Source organism: Chelon labrosus, assembly GCF_963514085.1.
Source record: "Chelon labrosus genome assembly, chromosome: 16".
NCBI lineage: Eukaryota > Metazoa > Chordata > Actinopteri > Mugiliformes > Mugilidae > Chelon > Chelon labrosus.
The window spans coordinates 18041750-18061432 of NC_140349.1; the positions used below are offsets into that span (position 1 = coordinate 18041750).

Genomic DNA, 19683 nt, shown 5'->3' on the forward strand with positions numbered 1-19683 from the left:
AGATGTAAGGTATCGCTTGGTATTTCTTGTGCACCTCGATAGCGCAGTCCACAGACCTCGCATGCCTCCGACCTACAGAGTGTCTCTGTCACACAGCGCTAACGCAGAACCCTTGCTAAGCGATCAATATAGACACCTCCTTTAATGGTTTTATACTCTCTCTCCCCCCCCTTTGTCCGTGTCGAGTGACTGAACAGGACATGAAAACATGACAATCCCATCACATCTCCCACCTCCATGTTTTCACCCCTCACGGCCCCATTTCCTGCCGGTCTGGTCTTACAATTGCCTACTTCACTCACAGTCCCAAGCTTCTTCAGCCATATTGCTTACACCTAGCGCACGCTCTTACATCGACAGCTGGCTGTGAAGAAGAAGGCATATGCCGATTAGATAAACAAAAGTCCAAAAGTCGCACAGCTTTCCATCAAGTGCTGCAAAGTTTAATTTTTTTACTTTTGCTGCTCATATGTTGTAAAAAGCACAATAGGAGATTCATCACCTCAGTCTCAAATGCAGATACGCACTTGAACATATCGCACACACGAGCATATTCAGAAGCACATCCCAACCTCATCTCGAAAACAATGGCGCTCCTAATCCGAGGACAATACGGGCACTAATCCACACAAAACAGGGATTGTGTGCAGAGACAAACGTGGGAGCGAGGGAGAAAAAGAGCTAGCAAGCTAACAAGCAAAAGAGGCTAATCCTGATGAGAGATAGAGGCTGGGAGAGAAGGATAAAAAAAAAAAAAAGACTGTTAGGGAGGGCAAGATAGATGATGCAAGAGGGGGAATAGAAGTATGAAGAGGTTTTAATTCTAAGGGATCGAATAACATTATTAAACAGAGAAAATCCACCAATGACATCTCATTTCAGTTGACAAATTGAGTGGATACCAGAGGATATCAAAAGGTGAAGTGAAGACTGTGGATTGTTGATTTTCAATATAGGACTGGAAAATCATGTATACTACATCACATTGCAGGGACGCAATCTGGCACATAGCACACATGTAAAATAAGATTTCTGACTTTGATGTGGCTTTCTGACATTCTCAGAGGCTTTGTGTGGTATCTCCAATGAAACATCAAACACTAGCCAGGTAACGCACTGTCATTGTGACTTACAAATTACAAGGCTGATTCCATCTTCAAGGAAAGAAAGAAACAAAAACAAAAGATGAGTTAGTTCTTGTTTTGGTCAGACGTGTCAAAAGACTTGCGAACTCCACACAGAAAGGCCTGTCGGCCTGGATTCGAACCCGGAACCTTCTTGCGGTGAGGCATCAGTGCTAACCACCATGTCACTGTGCCGCCGCTTTGCAATAAAAAAAATAAAAACACAATTATAAGAGTTGTTTTGCACACTGTACAAAGCACTGGATTTATTCTAACATCCCTCACTGAAAAGGGGGCACGGTTTCAAAAGGTGAACTATCACCCTTACTTGCAGCAAACTGGCTGATGGAGGTTATCACAGGCTGGAATTAATTACATCAAAGTCTACAATCCAGAGGGCTGAGCAGATGACATTTACAAGAGGCCAACCGAGGTGCTTAATTACACACTTTCATAAAGTGGCAGAATTAGTGTGCCAGACTGGTGCTGCACATAAACAGTGTAATAACAACACTAGCAACCTTTTGGAGAAGTCAAACAAAACTGGGATGAAGTGCCCTGGATGGCATTTTATGCGGTCAAAACCAAAGTGCTCTGTCAGAGGAGAAGTGAGAGCATTTCAGGTTCCTGGGGTGGTTTTTAGGGGAATGAGGTCCCAGACTAAAAAAACTGCATGAGTGTTGACAGAGTTGAGCGCCGCGTGCATGAGTAACGACGCAGCAAATGTGTCATGTGGTGTTCACCGTGTTCCTCTGGCCTGCTTTTAGCTATCGCACATCTCCACTGGCAAGAAGATCCTTTCATAACGTCATCCATTACTTCAGGGCTGTGCGTATTCTCGTCTTTCTATTGCTTCATTCACTGTATTACAACTTCTATTTCCCCATTCCCATTTTCCGCTTCTCATTTTCTATTCTGGACCATTTGATGACCCTCTCAGTCACTTTTCCTGTGCCTTCCCTTGTCTTTCTCACCATTTCTCTTCTCTCTTTGTTAAGATGCAGTGAGGGCTTGCTCTGTCAGTGTGTAGTCTGCCATTGGGGGAACAGCAGGGAGCACAGAGGGCCTCTCACAGAAGCCAAAATAAAGATGGGCATGCGAGAAACACCCCAATGTTCACTCTTCCTGAATGCACACAGAAAACCTTGCACACACATGCAGTATATGAGTGCTCACGACCGAATGGCCTCACACATGGGAAAAAACAAGAGTGACAACACATCCCGTCTACTGCCATAGTATTTGCTTCAGTCTGTCTATCACTTTGTTTCATTGTCACAGTGATCACTCCTCAGTCGCTCCATTACAGCATCACAGGGCTCATCTGCAGCCATTCGCTAATATGTGTTCAGTTTAGGGCTTTGACTTTTGCCCAAAAATCATATTCGAAGTTCGTTTGTTTATTAATATTAAAATTCGAATATATTCAAATATTTATTAATTATATTTTGACCATTAAATGTCTTCAGTAAGACTGATACTGGTATCAAACTTAAGTTCTATATGTTCTGTCCACCAGAGGGCAGTGTATCAGTCAATGTTAATAGACTACGTGCACGAAAGGCTGAGTATTTATGCGTGTTAAAATTTTTATTATTAAGCAAACAAGATATGCAGTGTCGGAATGAAGATGTAACGAGCAGAATATAACAGAAGATGCTGTTACGACAGTTAACACTCCATCGGAAATACACAAGCTTACAGGAACCTAGCATGCTAACGTTACCTACAGGAGTCCAGATGACCAACAATAGCCTTGCTAATGAGATTTTACTTCACTAGGCGTGAAAAAAAAAACTCGGAATCTGAGTCGAAAACAACGTTTACAAGCAAATACATTTACAAAAAATAATTCCCATACAGGTTCGAATATTAAGAGATCCCTAAAATTCGTTAAATTTTTTAAATATTCAAATTATATTCGAATAACGAAGTTCGGAGTCAAAGCCCTAGTTCAGTTTGTCACAAAGTTATGTGCACTCTCATAAAGGAATGATACACAAAAATAGAAAAACACAATCAAACATCAGGGCATCTCCATACCAAAAGAGGAGTGATGTATTCACACCTGAACTGTGTTAGAGACATGGGTGCAAATGTTCATATTTTTCCTTAAAGGTCAGCACAGTTATGTTCTTGAATTAAATGTCTAATGAACAAGTACTGACATTGAACAAGAGCTTATTCGGATGTTTTCCTGCTTTGTACTTCATGTTCATATAGCGATCTTTAAAAAAAACACAATTTAAGTGCTGTCAAGAGCATGCCATATCTAGCTGACACGGTGGGACAGGTCGCCAGTCCATCGCAGGGCCTGAGGTCAAATATGTATTTAGTAACTGACAGCCTACAAAAAAGCAGGCTGCTCTTCCCTTTCTAAACAGCCATGATGTGGAATGTTTTTTTTTTTTTTGATAGTTTTTTTTTTTTGTTTTATGCATAGTTTCCTCCTTGGTGAAAAGCATGTATGCAATTGCCCACACAGGCAGTTACAGAAAGCTGGTATAGGTGGACATCAGCACACACTCTTGAGACACTGCGAACAAACTCACCCAAAGCCAAGGGTTCACAGGGAAGGATGACCTTTCTGTGCATGCTCCACTGCGCAGCGGATGCTATGTTTGTGTGTGCACTCCTGTGTACGCTTGTAGGGCTTCTGTGTGAGTATGTGTTTGTGTGTCTGTGTGGAACTATGGTGTGGGAGTAGTGCTGTTTTCCACCCTTTATCTGGAGAGCAAAACAACAACTTGTCCTGACCGCAGACTAGACCCTGTCTCGCTGCCCATTCACCCAGAAAACAAATGGAGGGCGAGAAGGAATGAGGGTAGAGATCCCCAAAAAAATGAGTGTTCCATGCAGTGCTGTGCAGAGCCGACGTGCCTGGCAATGACTTGTGGGGCAATGGGAACTGTCAAGAGCTCTCTTAGCTCATGTCAGTTCTATAAAAAGAGAAAAAGAATAAAGAAAATGTGAAAAATAATCCCAAAAAGGCTTAGATGTGGGATTCAATATCAAATATTAACATAATGTGATGCAAGGAAAGAGGCTGGAAAGATTTCAACAACTACATCACTCTCTTAACCCAGCCATGCCAGTCATTTTAAGTTAGGAACAATGTACTGGATGATTACACTTGAACTGAGTCTAAGGAGATGCTTTGTAACTTCACTCACTTTTCTGACATGCGTGCAAAGAATTCAGACTGTTCAGAAGTTGAGGCGTTTAACTGTCTCTAGAGAGAATATGGCATAAAGAAAACCAGAGAAATACAGACAGAAAGGATTTTTTTCCTCATAATTGTCCTACACTATTCAAAACAGATGGACTTCAAATATTAATGTGCCACGGGTTACAAAATTCATCTGAGGGTTTCTGGTGCTTTGAACGACTAGTGTAGAATAGGGGTTTATGAAAGTATGTGCATCACATGCACTTATGGATTTATGTGAGTGTTCTTGTTTGGCCCAGAAAAGTAGCCCCCCACAACTTTTTGAGAGTTAAAACCTGTTCAGACTTAGTAAGAAATACATTATTGTTAGGATTAGGCACTTAGTTAACACAGGGTAAGGGGCAAGGAAAAGCATTATGTCAATGGAAAGTCCTTCTCAAAGATAGAGACATGGGTTAGTGTGTGTTGGTGCATGTGTGTGTGCTGAAACAGCCTTCATTATGTTGACGGAGAACTGCCGCACAACAATCAGCCATTAATTAATTGTCAGAAGCATTTAATGGTCAGACATGCTGGCAGCCGATTCCCATGCCAGACACTAATAACAGCTACAATCTGCCGGAGCGGAAGCACTGCTTACCCGGACGTGGCAGACAGGCCATATTTTCCGAGAAAATTAGAAAATGCATACATTAAAATTACAGCCATAATAGCCAGGCTTTCATTTAACATTAGCTGGGTCCATGCCCTTGAACTCTCAGTATATACAGTGCATCCGGAAAGTATTCACAATGCTTCACTTTTTCCACATTTTGTTATATTACCTTATTCCAAAATGGATTACATTTTTTTTTTTGTCCTCAAAATTCTACACACAACACCCGATAACAACAATGTGAAAAATGTTATTGCGATTTTTGCAAATTTAAACTCAGAAATCACGTGTACATAAGTACACACACACAAACACACATGCACACAAAAAAAAAAAATCTATAAAATTAATGAAAACAATTTGCAAGGCCGTGATTTTACCTTGTACTAATGTGCAAAATACCAAGCCAAGAAGATCTGGACTTAGTGAGTGCATAGGAAAACACACATAGATTGATTTGTATGCAGAAAGTCCTGGGCAAAACTTTACCTATTTCACCTGTGGTTTTATGGAAATAACAGCAGTGAAACATTACTTGTGGAAGAGAATACATCGGTTGACAAAAATGGAATTTTAATATGTCTGCAAACACAAAAAAACTGGGCCACAACCAGGTCTGGAGGCATTTACATTGCCCTAATCTCCTGTTGCAGATATCTGTTCTATCGAACTCTTACATGGTTGACATTTACAATTCAACAGCTCAATTCCCGTGGCAGACCAGTAATTTCTTTTTGGGACTTCATGTTCTGCCATTCGGTATGCCGACATATACATACACCTTTTCATTGAACTTGTCAGTTGAGAACATTTACTTTTGTCAGATACGCCTGATATTTATTATATATATATATATATATATATATATATCTACACTTCACACTGTAATAAATCGTACAGAGTGTGTTTCTGACTTGTTGCAGGATGAAGGCACAGTCAGTGAGATTTGAGGAATTGATCTGGATATAGCAAGACAAAATTCGTCTGTGCACTTCATCCTACTGCTGCCATCATCTGTAAAGCACAAGTGAGTCCGTTCCAGAAGCAGAAAACATGCCCATGAAATGGTTTGGATGATTGGCAGTTCCTGTAAATATCTGGCTTTCCTTCAGTTTTGTAAAGGTTACTTTTGGTCTCATTTACTCCTGCTTCTTTGCTTCAGAACCTTTCTGGCTTGGTTTTGTAATTTTTGGCCAATCTAAACTGATTCTTGCTAATGATAGGAGGCTTGGTTCTTGCAGTATACTCTGTCTAATGTTGCTGCAGAAGTCTTCTACAAATTGAAAATCATGACCTTTGCCCTCTCGACTGGCAGTGGTGACACTGACCATTGCATTGCTGTGCTCGATATATCCTAAATCTAGTTTTAGTCTACTGTGAACATACTTTGGGTGGGTACTTTAGGTGTTCAAGTGTGCAAATATGCATGGTCTATTGGTACTGTAAATAAAAATGGAGCACAGTCTTCATTAATAATTTAAATTCCACCTGTGCTTCTCCAGATATGATTCAGAATGTTTGCCTTGAGAATGACCAACGGTACAGGAAACAAAACCTACATACATATTCTTAATACATCAAGGTTGACTTCACATTACTAAGGATATCATGAAATGAATATACAGTCAACCTTTTTCGCAGCAGACATTTTTACTTTCTGTAGAGGGAAAAGCACTGCTGCAATTAATGACATTAGCAACAACTAAGTTCCATTTAGTTGTCCCACAAGGCGATAGTGAGCAAGCTTGCGTAATAGCAGGGCCCAGAAAAAACATTTAAAAAAACTTGCACACATAAACAGAAACGCCATGTGTATTTTATTAATTACACCTGTGCTTTTTTCTGCTGTGATACTACAAAATGTCTCCTTGTACTATGGTCCACTCTACTTTAACATCCATATAAACCACTTGTTAAGATCAAGGATGAAGGACCCTAATTGGTTGTTCCTAATGCTCAAAATTTAGTCAAATTAGAAGTTTGTGAACATAAAGCACACATTTGTTCATCCCTGGGCAAACAGAACAAGAACAAGCCCTTATCAGTCTACAAGGAAATAAACTTCATTGCACATAAAAAATAACACCATCAAAGTAAATAAGGATATGTTGAAGTAATACAGTATCAAGGGGGATTATTTTATCTGACCTATTTTGCACTGATTGCTAAGGTAAAGATATTGAAATATACTTATAACTGCAGCCTACAGTGCGTTGGTTCAGGTAAATGTGTACACTTGTGCTGTGTTCAAGTGTAGATGAACGAAAGCCTCATGAGAGGCCTGCAGCTCTTAAATAATCAGCAGAGAGGCAGTGGGAGGAACCAACTTTAAAATTCTGGCCAACACTAGTGTTTAAAATAAGAATATGGACAGCAGCCGATGCCGATTTTAGTTTCTCTTTCCTTTTCCATTTTTATTCCTGCTCTTGGTGCCACGGCAACAAATCTTCATTATGAAAAAAATGAATTAATAACTTAACTGTTGTGTTCCAGCCAGCACACTATGTTTAAATATGTCTGAATTCAGTGATACAAATTCAATGAACAACCACTTGTTTCATTTCTCACATGACAAGTGAAAAATTAAAATTAAAGCTAGCTATTACATAGCCCAACAAAGAATGAAAGTAAATGTAAATGCAAATAGAAAAGCAATAAACCTTAAAATAAAATGTAAATATACAAACTTAAATAGGGTAGTCCGGGTCAGACGGCACAACCAGTGCAAAACTGATTTGAAACAACAGATACAGTGTTTATGACAAAAAAGGTATTGGTCCCACTGGCTGGGACCAGTAGGAGTGGGGACAGTGAGTCGAGTGCACCACCACAAATGCAGACACGCGAATGACAAGCACACAAGGAAGGCTGGCAAGAACTTCATGCAGTCTTTGACAGCGCTCCTTTGCCAACCGGGATTTATCCTGGTGTGCCTAATGGCCAGTACACCACTGGGGTCAAGTTTCTTTTTTTTAATGGTCTGACAGTGCAGAGCAGCAACAGACTGGTGGGAAGTAGGATCCTATAGTTTCTGTAATAACTTACTGAGCAGGAGGCGCTCACCTGCTGTGCTTTGTTAATCTGAGGCTGGGCTGACACTGACTTAACTGAGCTGCGAATGACAGCACTCTCTTCTCTTTTACTGGCTGTTTTGCTTGCTAGCTATGGATGTGTTGAACATCACTATGTTTGGGTAAAAAAAAATTGCTATAGTTTATTCCCACTTCATCCAACAAATGCCGCCAGACTTGTAATACACTGCCACAAATCCTGAAATAAACACTGATGGATATCATCATATTTTTGAATAGGCCGACTGTAGTCTATAAATATGTAAACTGGTATTGATAATTATTAATTAGTTATTTATTAACAAATGATTAATTATTAGTGGTACTACTAGTGATTCTTTCCATCCCAACATCATTGAGATTATTGTTTAAACAGATGGGAAAAGACAGTTTAAAAACCTGTGTTACAGAAAAGAGACAGAGTAAAGACAGAGAAACTTATCAGAATGCAAACAGGCAATGGCCTTCTTGTTTTCACAGCTGAGGGAAGATTGCTGTGTATGTGTCCATGCATACACTTTCTCTAATCCCCCACACTCAATCACACTACACACACCACACAAAGCGCATTTATAACCTGTCCAGCAGGGACAGCAGTCATGGTAAATAGGTAAGCAGTTGGATCAGAAAGTACAGTCAGTAGACAACGGTGGAGATACCAGAGGTTATTGGAGATGCATTCTGAACATATTCACTTTGTTATAAAAGATATTTCATTGCATCTCTTCCACAGTCTTTGTAGTACAGCCCATTTAGAACCCTGCCTAATATAGTTACTGGCAGCCTAAAACCATGCTGACATTTAAAGTGCCACTGTCTTCTCTGGTGCCAGGCATCATACCTCAGCACACTTGGGATACCGTACACCGAATTAAGCTAATTTATTTACCAGGGATACTGTAGTGGACTGATGGACTCTATATTGAACAAATACATGTTACAATCCTTTCCTTTTTCTCGTTATATTTTGAATCACAGCTCTATTTACACAAATTACACAACAGTAATAATAATGAAAAAACACCTTAATTAGTTTCCGAACCCAGTTACTGGTCCCAAACCTCCAAACATAACAATAACAATGCCAGCAACCTGAAACTGTGTGCTAAACCTCTCGAAGTTTCAGTTCAAACCGGCGGAAAGATGTATGACATATATGCAACCATACATGCTGTATGTAAAATAGCCATACTCTTCCTCATAAGCGCTGATCTGTTAATTATCCACAAAGAGAAGCTGAAACAAAGGCAACTGGACTTGTAAAGGTTCTTGAAGACATTGTGCCACTCATCCAAGTATCTTCAACAGTTCTAAAGGACAAGTGTGGAGTTTGGGTTTAAATAGTCAAATCTGCGGGTGGTGCACATCAGAAACTCACATAACTATGGTGTGTTAATAGTCGCTTACTTACCAGTAGTTGGAGGAAACAGTTTTGATCTTTACTTTAGTTTCCTTTTCCCAATGAATGGTACTCTAACAACCCATTATCAGCCAGAGAGTCCAGTCTCAAGGTGTGAACTGGGGTGAAACTTCTAGGGGACAGATGTTAAGACTCAGGCGACCTCTCCTGTTCAGAAGTGTTTTCCAATTTGACGGAGAAGGCTTCCTTTACTCCTTCTTTGGCTAAAATGTGTATGTTGTAGTCCTTAAAGTAGTGTCCTTCATCCTTCAGGTGTAGGTGGACAGTTTTGCCCTGGACTGAATGGGCTGTATAGTTTAGGCAATGTCTGCACATTCCTTACAGCACTGAACTGTGAAAACTCCATTGCTGTGTTTTTGCCTAGGCGTTTTGTCTTTGGGAATGTCTGTTTTAGTTATTTATTGCTTTTGCACAATAGTTATCATTACAGGCTGTTGGTAGTCAGGAAGTCTGTTCACGTCAGTTAAGAAAAGACTGGAACACGTGAGTTGACTGAATATGTAATCAAAAACAAACTATCAATGTAAATTACTCTTTAGAAAACAATTACTTTTGTGCATTTTCCTAATCCTCTGGCGAGACAGGCAACAACAACATCCAAGGAAAGTATCTCTTAGGTGCTGAGCATGTTGTAAAACTCACTCAACTCTACTTTTTAAATTACAGACACAAACAGGGCCATAATAGACCCCTGAATAAAATGTGTATTGCTCACTATGGAGGAAAAGAGAACATCAGGAATGTAGGATTTCTATACACTCTCTTTTGCCTCTGTCATCACAATTTCACTTGGCCAACTCCACAACTTAAGGGGATGAGCCTCATTTTTCAATTAGGCACTAGACTCACTCATGCTTCACTGCTCTCTCATCACCCCCATCTAGTCAGCCCCCACCGTCCTTTCTCCCAAACTAATGGAGAAGAGGGAGATGGAAGGGGTGGGGGTGGTTGAAGATAGAGACACTATTGTAGATGGGCTCAGATGGATGCGGAAAAAAAGCTGTGTTGCTGGAAAGACTCCCTCTGCTGCTCTTTTATTCACTTTCAGAAAAAAATGTGATTGCCTATGACAAATTATTGTACAGTGAACCCCTCATTTATTCATGGCCTGGTTATTTTATGTTATTTTATTACTTTTTGAAGCCGCCCTTTTCATAATAAAACACAGCCAATAACACTGCAGAAATACATTTAAAATTCACCCTAAACTCAGGTACAATAAGGAATTTATTTTTGTGATATAAATATAGGCAAGACTGGTTATAAAGTGTGTACTAAACTGTTCCATAAAACATTTGTGCCCTTTTTTTTTCCTATTTCAGACACCTGCAGTGAGTTGCTGAGGAGGCAAGCTGCTTGAGTCGTGCAGCAGGGCTGGCTGAGGTTTTTTCTTCGGATGACCCAGTTGGGAGGCACATTGACTATGCAACTAAGACACAGACGGAAGAGAAACTTGGCAACACATGACTGGATAATCATCACAGTGCTTTAATATTCAAGAGGGAGAGCGAGAGCAAGCAATAACATTAGGGAAGATGCAACAAAATACAGGAGACACTGAGGAGGAAATTCAAGGTGCAGTAGAAATAGGGGCAGAGCGGTAGGCTACGGAAGGAGGAAAAAAAGATGGAGGGGAAACAGGCAGTGGTGGAGCGGGAGGACTGCAGTAAGACACGACAAGATAAGAGTTTCCTTCTATTCCCAGTAGATATTTTCAGAAGCTCAGCAAATGTTTCTAATTCCCTTTGCCTCTTTTAGCTTCCTTCTCTATTGCTACAGATTAAACATGAATAAAGAGTTTGCAAAGAGATGGAGAAGAAAAAGAGAAGAATAAGATGAAAAAAAGGAGTCTGGTGGTTGCTATGGTGATGAGAGGGGAGAGATTCCAGAGTGGTCTCGGCCATTACGCAGTGTGTTGGGGAGATGGACTGTGCAGCACTTAGGCTTATTGCAGTGTGGGCTGAAAAGAACAGATATCTAATATAGACGAGATGGGCTCACACCAAAATGGTGGATGGTAAGCACAGCCCTAATAAAAAGAGGCGGTGGAGTAGTGAGGTTTTACTGCCAAAAGCTGTGCTGAGAAAAGCCAGTCAGGCTAAGAAAAAAAAAAAAGACATTTATCCCATTTGAGTAAATGGAAGGACGTTCACTGAAGAAAACCAAAACCCCCATACTCAAGGACACCAACATAGTAATGCACACAGATAACACATACAGTACATGAGAAAAACATAGTAAGAAGTACCCACTGATCCCCTCTCACAACACCACTCTATTAGTAACAAAGCCAAGAAAAACAGTTGCCATTTCTGGCTAAGCAGTGTGTTAAGCCCAGAAAACAACAAGAGCTAAAGATAGAACAGTTTTCTCTCCCATCAGGAGGTATTTAGTTTGAGTATAAAATGGAAGTAGTCCACATAAAATGTGTGCCCATTTTTACAGATGTTTCTTCCAAGATTGCAGGATATTTGATAATGCATTTCCATATAATTGCATTCGAATATATGCAACCTGAAGTTTTCAGTTGAAAAAATACATCTATAAATTCTATAGTAAGTACACTATTCACAAATTTACTTTCCCTGAGGTAAACGTGACACCTGCAACCTGGACTTGCACTGTTACATGGGTGAAAGGGAAAAAACACCTGATGTCTGAGAGTAAGTAAAATAGAAAACTATAAAAACAAGAAAAAAATCCACACAAATACACACGTCATTTGACAGGCTGGTAATGGTAAAACTTGGACCATTAAGTTCTATAGCTAAACTAAGGATGGGCTTGACATGCTGTTATAAACAGTGCTCTCCAGGAGACTATAAAATGAGATTATGTAGAAATCCATTATGCACACAGGCTTGCAGTTGCAGATCACATTTCACTGCAATAAAATTGGGTGACTAGTGCAGCTAAAGGAAGGAACAAAGACTGGTCATGTGCAAAGTTATTTGTTTATAAGTATATTTGGCTCAAATGGAGTGAAACAAACTGCTTAAATAAACAACTGTGGAGAGAAGAATACCAAACGAGGAAAGGGTAATCTGACAGAGTGCATGTGAGAAATTCTGAAATTACTGAAACAGTAAATAGCCACCTGACAAACACTAGATAGGGGTATCTTTCTACACAGTGAGCTCAGTGTTTTCACTTGTTCCCTGCTGACCACTGTGCACTATCCCTAGCTGTGAACTAATCAAATCAAAGCAGAATGGTGGCTCTGCGCCAGTGGCTTCTGGTCAAACCGACTTTGTACAAAGCCGCACAAAACAGTTTGTCAGCTTCTGTGACATTTCCCTGCTGTCTCACTGATTCCTGGGTTGTTCAATTGCAGAAAAGTTATTTGAAACTTCACATTTCTCCTGCCGGGTCTAGGCATGAGGTTGCCTGATAAATGATAAAAAAACAAAAACCTCTATTGTGGAAATGAACAGGGCAAAATTAAATTAAAACATTAAATCTCTTTATCTTCTCTCCAAATGTTTCACATACAGTATATCACAAAATATATACAGTGGCTTGTTTCTTAGTATTTTCTTTGGTCACCACGGAATATACGTAGAATGCAATTTCCTGTTTGTTTACCCAGGCTGCTCTAACAATCTTGCTGATTTTGTGCCTTGTGTAAATAGCAATAAGTAACCAGATAAACTGGATCTTACTAAAACACAGAGATTTATTATCTCTATACAGAAACTAATCCAATATATAGGAGCCAAACAACAACATAGACCATAAGGACACTGCCAAATATCTTCAAAGGATGAACAAAATATAGTATAATAGAGGTTATAATAGAGGTCATGTCATAAGGGATAGAAAAATATGTGCACATCCTGAGTAGTAATCGGCAACTGTGGGTGGGTTGTCTTTCAATTCAGTTCCAGTGAACTGGTGCTAGGATTTGCATACCTGCTCTACTGTATTTCTCACTCTCCAATTAACATTCACTCCAACCTACAGGGTAGCACCACATGTCAGCCCGTCGGAGCCTCTCTCTTTTCCCATGTGACACGGGTCATTGCAGTTGGTTCACCAGTATCATGTGAGGTGGGTGACAGGTAATTATGGCTTTGCACTCATTTCCCCTGGTGCTCAAAAAGGCTTCATATTGCTATTCTCCTTGGTACAAAAGTCCCCAAAAGATTTACAGCTGTAGCATAGAACTTTTGTCTCCCCCTTAAGGCGATGACAGTAATTACACATAAATTAATTACTTTTTCAACATATCGGTATGCCATAAGGCTACAGAATGAAGTCAGTATCCAGGTTCCTTATTTCTGTAAAAATCTTCCTAACCACCAGAGATGGTGATTTCATAGAAAGTTACAGTAGTTACTCTGGTTTCTCTGAAATACTGAAGGCTGCATTGCTACTGTTGCTCCCCTCTTTAGCTCTGGCAAACTACTACTTGCTAGCTTGTGTGAAACACATTGTTACCATTGCACCAATTTAAGAATATTACTAAAGCCATTTAACTGAAAAATACAGATTTAACTAGTGCTGATTAGCGTAATCAGCAATGGGTGATCTCATTTGACAACAGTTTGAATATAAAGAATGCTCACTTATACTTAAAAACCCTGCACTATAGATTTGACGTTATTCACTTAGCCTTACTGATATATTTGTGCCATGTACTGTATAGTGTCTGAATCTTAGTGAAGGGCTGCATATAGTGCAAAGAATAAGCAGAAGCCTAAGTGGTAAAAGTGCTCAGTCCTTAACAGCCATAAATGACTGTAGTTACCTAGCAGCAAGAGACACTTACATCATCCAAGGTCAAAAGTTTGACAGACAGTCAGAGAGTTTTGCTTCCACTAGTGCAAGTAAAAAAGTCCCTATCGCCACTGTCCCAGTGGAGTTGACAAACAGTCTCTTTGCCCTTTTGTCTTTGGTATAATCTAGTCACGCAGTGTGGTCTTAAGCCTCCAGAGTCTCATGATGTTGCTCCAACGAGCCCCATCTCCACATTCATGATATCTCAAAAAGACTGACAAACCCCTGTCAGGTAATTAGCCTAATTAGTCACTCACTTGTATTTCCTTCTCCTCTCTAGGCACACCATTTCTCCTGCATGGGACTTAAGAGTGCTATCATTAATATCATTCCGTCATGGGTCATAAAGCATCCTATGTCACCATGATGAAGTTGCCATTGCAGCCTGGGAAGGGAGAGATGATAACCTACCTCGTTAGAATGGCTTTAAATAAAACCATGCACTGACACAATTAGTTCAAAGCCCACTGCTCACATTGCACTTTTATAGGATATACAACATACTGTATTCTCCCTTTTTCTCTTTGTTTGCTCCCTTTTGTTAGTGTATTAGAGAGATTATGGCCAAGTAGCACAGTATTTTCATTAAGCTAATGCCAACAGTGGCTGAAAGATCCCATAATATTCAAAATGATTTGCATAAATTACTGACATTTGAACAATGACGTAAGAATGAATTGAGGAAACACATCAGAAGTGACTTATGGAGCTTTTTTAAATACTTTGAAATTTAATGTGAATTTAATGTATTCACGTTTATGTTGTAAGAAAAAATAACATTTTAACCAGTGACAAATGAACAAATAACGTGGAAGTTATGTTACCTTCGTAGATAGCTTTAAATCCCTGCCCACTGACGGCGTAGTCGGACAGCAGCCACAGTGTGAGTCTGGAGCCTGTACTCACAATGGGTGAAGGCAGCTGGAACCCAGTTAACCTGAGAACAAATGCACAGAAGGACAATAACGGTCAGACAGAAAAAAAAAAAACACAGTAAGATCCAATCAGCTGCACAGTTGGTTGCAAGGTCAGGTACGAAGCCCACTTCCATCAAGCGAACTTCCATTAAGCCAGATGTTCCCTCAGGCATTCAAGGATAACTTTTTGTATAACGAGGCTCTGAATCATCCACAAATTATTAAAATGCCAGGACCCCAACATGACAGGAAACCTCAACAGATTCCTCTCCATCAGCAAAGACTGAGTAATTGTAATCATGTATTAGTAATATATTGGAAACACAGCAGCAAGTGTGGGAACAAACACACAGCTGAACAGACAGCAAACACAAAACTGTCTGAGTTAACAATCATTTCTAATAACCAACCGGCAGTTGTTAAATGGTCACGTCTCAGTTCAAAGGTAATGGTGATGGCAGCTCTTTAACGCTTGTTGCACCTTTAGTCTAACCGTGGAAGATAAAGACAAACATAGCTTTCATTATTTTATCGGTACGTTTCCTGAAGAGCAGCTTTGAAGCTGGAGGCCTGAAAGACCACCCGAAACAACCAGTGCGTATCATATTTTATCATTTTTATCATGTTCCAGAAGTTCCAGAGTTGTTGAACCATTATGGCATGCATGTACTTTTAGAAATAGGTGTACAAATAGTTTAGCAATTTCTTTAACTTTGAAATCACCCTCGTCGTTTCTAGGACTTGGAAGTGGTCCTAAGGTTGAACATGATAAGATAAAAACATGAACATCCATCCGTGCAGGTATGGAATTGTAGAATACAATAGAATGAACAATGTCTGAAACAACTAACAGTAATCTTCTTTAAACATGATAACATTTAAATATCTTTTGCTTTAAGTAAAAACAGAACAGCTTCACCACTAAGTGTTTGGGAAAACTAATACAGCTGTTGCTAATCAACAACTAATACAGTTGTTGATTACACCCAGTAACATCCATAATACAACAGCTGCATAATGTACATACTGATTAGGTAACACATTATAATAACTGTACGATGTATCAGTACAGCATTAGTGAATACTTCAATCATCTTTATAAAGCATAACTCCTACATTAATAGACATTAGCAAACACCTAAAAGCTGAAGTGCCGTTCTCTACTGTTTGAAAATCAGATGGCAGTTGAATTTTGACACAGTCAAACATTTAATTATATCATCATTGGATCATAAAGAATGTATTTGTTGTATTGTATCATATAGTAGAGGTTTAGTGTAATTTTACTGCAGGTATGTTCTCTGGACGTCTACAGAAAATGTTACTGTGCTTTACTAGTCATTTTCACATTTCATAGTGTGCAAAGTGTTACTACTGATCACTCTAATTAATATGCATGTGTTCTAGGGGTTGCTTTGGATTTGTCAGTGTCACATTTCTAAGACATGTATATGCATGACATCACATAATAACATACAGGCCAGGGCACATGTTGAATGAATCCATACCACAGTATCAACACATATTAGTTATGCATGCATGATCTTTGATGTTTGGCCAAGTGGTGCAGGTGCACATGACGCACAGACGCCCCCGGAACATGACAGCAGACCAAAGACTGTGGCAAAACATTGCCTAAATTACTGTGTCCAAAGCACATGCATGCACAATTGACAGGACTTCTTACACAGTAACACAAAAACAGTGTGCCCAGTAAACAGTTAAAGATCTATCTTAATCGATAAAATAGGATTGAACTATAGTATATGACACCTTTTAAAAGCAAATGAAATGCGTTTGTTTTAGCACTTTAGTTTGATCATAACTTGAGCCTTTACTTGTGTGTGATTCTTTGTAATACAAATGATCTTTCTTTCTTTGTCTAATTTTTTTTTTTTCAAGCAGCAAATAGCGCAATAAACTAAGAAAATGTCATTTCATGGTTTTGTGTCTGTGTAAAACTTTGATGTCGTTTAACATCAGAGGACAACTTTGTCAAACGACATTAAAAAAGCTGCTTTGAGGTGGTACTGTCTTAACCTAATTTCTAATCAAGCTTTCATATATCTAGCCGTGAATCAGAGGTGCGCAATAAACAAGGGCTAATGATGTTTGCTTCACTGGGAGTTTGTGTAATGATGCCCAAACCAGGGCAAATGACTAAAATGTGATGACAAACACCCTTCTAGCCACATGCAATGTTTCAGTGACAAAACAAAAAAGTTTCTAAATAATATCATGTTACTCCATCCCAAAACACACCTACACTCTTGATATGTTTTATTATTTGTAAATATTTACTAAATATTTCACACAAGATCATAAGCATTAATTTAAAAGAAGTGTAGTAAGGGACTAACTTTCATTTCATGGTTACTTCAGGTTTATCTTTTTTGTAGAAGTAGCAGCTCAAGTAGCAGTTAGCTAGTGACCTTGTATACTAACGGGGTCACAGTGACCAGCTGTGGCTAATTAGGTATTAATTAAAGGTTAGCTAAACCTAGCTTATCCTGAGATAGCCTGACTCTGGTTAAAATAAACAAGCAAACAAACAAACAAACAAACAAACTCTGCATGAAACTGGATAGCCCTACTACTAAATAGGGCAACGAATTATTATACTTATGCTTCGCGAAATGTCATAATCACTGTCGAGTGTTCATCCTAAACTCGTAAGGTCTGCTGTCAATACCTTTTAAAACAGCCGCTTCTCGGACGGCGGCCATTTTATTGCACGAAACATTTGCAGGCGGGTGGGGACTTCGCTCTGGCTTTTCAGGCTACACACAGTTTAGCTTAACCCTTCTGGCAGTGTGTGAAATGTTTTGCACAGCCACGCGGTTTTATAACGCTAAAAGGTGCATGTAACTCCATCGTACAAGCGGCTAACTCGCTAGCTAACATTTCCCCAAGTAGCGCTTTAGCATAACGTTCACTGCATGGACTAGCTAGATACGCATTATTGATAATACCAAATTAAACATTTAACTAAGCGTTTTACCTCAATACTTTAAACGTATCACTTGTAATCGGGATGTCCAAACCTCCGCAGTAGCTTGGCCCTTGAGTTTTCTATGACTAAAACAGTCTCACCTATACTTGTGGTTTGAGTTCTGTCACACACGACTTTGCTGCTGTCAGGAGTCATTTATAAGCGTAATTACTTAAGCAGGTTGATTACTCAATTGCTTGGCTACAGTCGTCTGTATTGTTTTAGCGCCCTCTGCTGGAGCGAAGGTAAACAGCACGGAGTACGCTTGAAGTGATGCACACAAATAATTATTTAAAGGTAGAGACTAAAAAAAACTAACCATATCATTTCATGGTTACCTCAGGTTCATTATCATTTAGATAATTGTTAGCTTAAAAGGTATTTCTGTTCACTTCTTCTTCTATGGTATCTTTATTTAATATCAACACATCATGGTCAGTATAAATCGACATCACCTGCAAGGAGTGTCCTACAAGTATCTTTCTTTATAACCAACACACGCAGAAGCCGTGTAACTGGAATAGATTGCCAAAACTGATACGGTACAAAAAATATATATATATATATATATATATATATATATATATATATATATATATATATATATATATATATATATATATATACGCACAACCAAAAATCACAGTTGTTTGCCATGCTGTAACCTCCAGTAGTGTTTGACAATATGTCAAACTGAAAACTTTCTCTGTCACTTGACCGTCACAAAACTTTTTTCTTTCTTCTCCATAGCTTCTCCGTGGCATCCCACAGGGACTTGGGTCAGGGTTGTGGGACTGTGACTGTAAATTCCCCATGGGAAAATGTCCTTTCAACAGGTGCCTGGCATGCTTGGGTCATTCTTCTGTCGAAAGAAGCCCTCTTTTGCTTCTCTCGGATAACTTTTTGGTCGATTTCTATAAGAGTGCGTTCAGAGTATTTTCACACTTCAGACTTCATGATTCCTTTGATAAATACAAGTTCACCTACACCAGCGGCCCCCAACCACCATCAAGCGAGCCGCAGCCAAAATGAGCAAAAAAAAGCAATCGTCTCTGCAGAGCTTCTTTGAAAAGAGGGAAATAATGAATGATGAGACAGCAGAAGACTCCAAGAGTGCCAACAAAAAGAAAGCTGCATTTAAAAGAAAATACCAAGTCTGTTTAACAAGTTGCAACCAGCTATCCAACGAGGCCATGAAGCCTTCAAAACTGCCTCGCCATATAGAGATAAAGTACCCTGCACTAAAAGATAAGCCTTTAGAGTATTAAAGTAGAGCAGTAGAGTCATTTTATTTGTTAAAAGACACACTAAGTATTTATTTTTTTACAATTATGGTTTGTTATATGCACGATGAAAATTGTCTTGCAGCTTTCCCCAAAATGTCTACCATCAGATCCATCCAGGTAGAATTTTAATCTGAAAATAACACTGAAAAAGCTGCACATGTTCTTTTCTTCTTTTGCAAATTTAAACCCAGCTCTCTAACTCTTCGAGCTCATGAGCGGTTTCTGCCGTATTACTCTCCCTCTGCATTCATGGTTGTTGATCAGATTTCA

The 19683-nt window shown here is 39.3% G+C and overlaps 1 protein-coding gene across 1 annotated transcript in view; it reads right to left on the bottom strand.

Annotated features, from left to right (window-relative positions):
- The window catches only part of csmd2 (CUB and Sushi multiple domains 2), a gene marked incomplete at its 5' end in the record, with an annotated part of 258538 nt that overhangs the window by 199352 nt on the left and 39503 nt on the right, over positions 1–19683 (bottom strand). The window contains one exon of the mRNA XM_084562774.1: positions 15043–15155. Within this exon, the coding sequence (XP_084418900.1) occupies positions 15043–15155 (113 nt within the window). The remainder of the gene's footprint in view (positions 1–15042; positions 15156–19683) is intronic.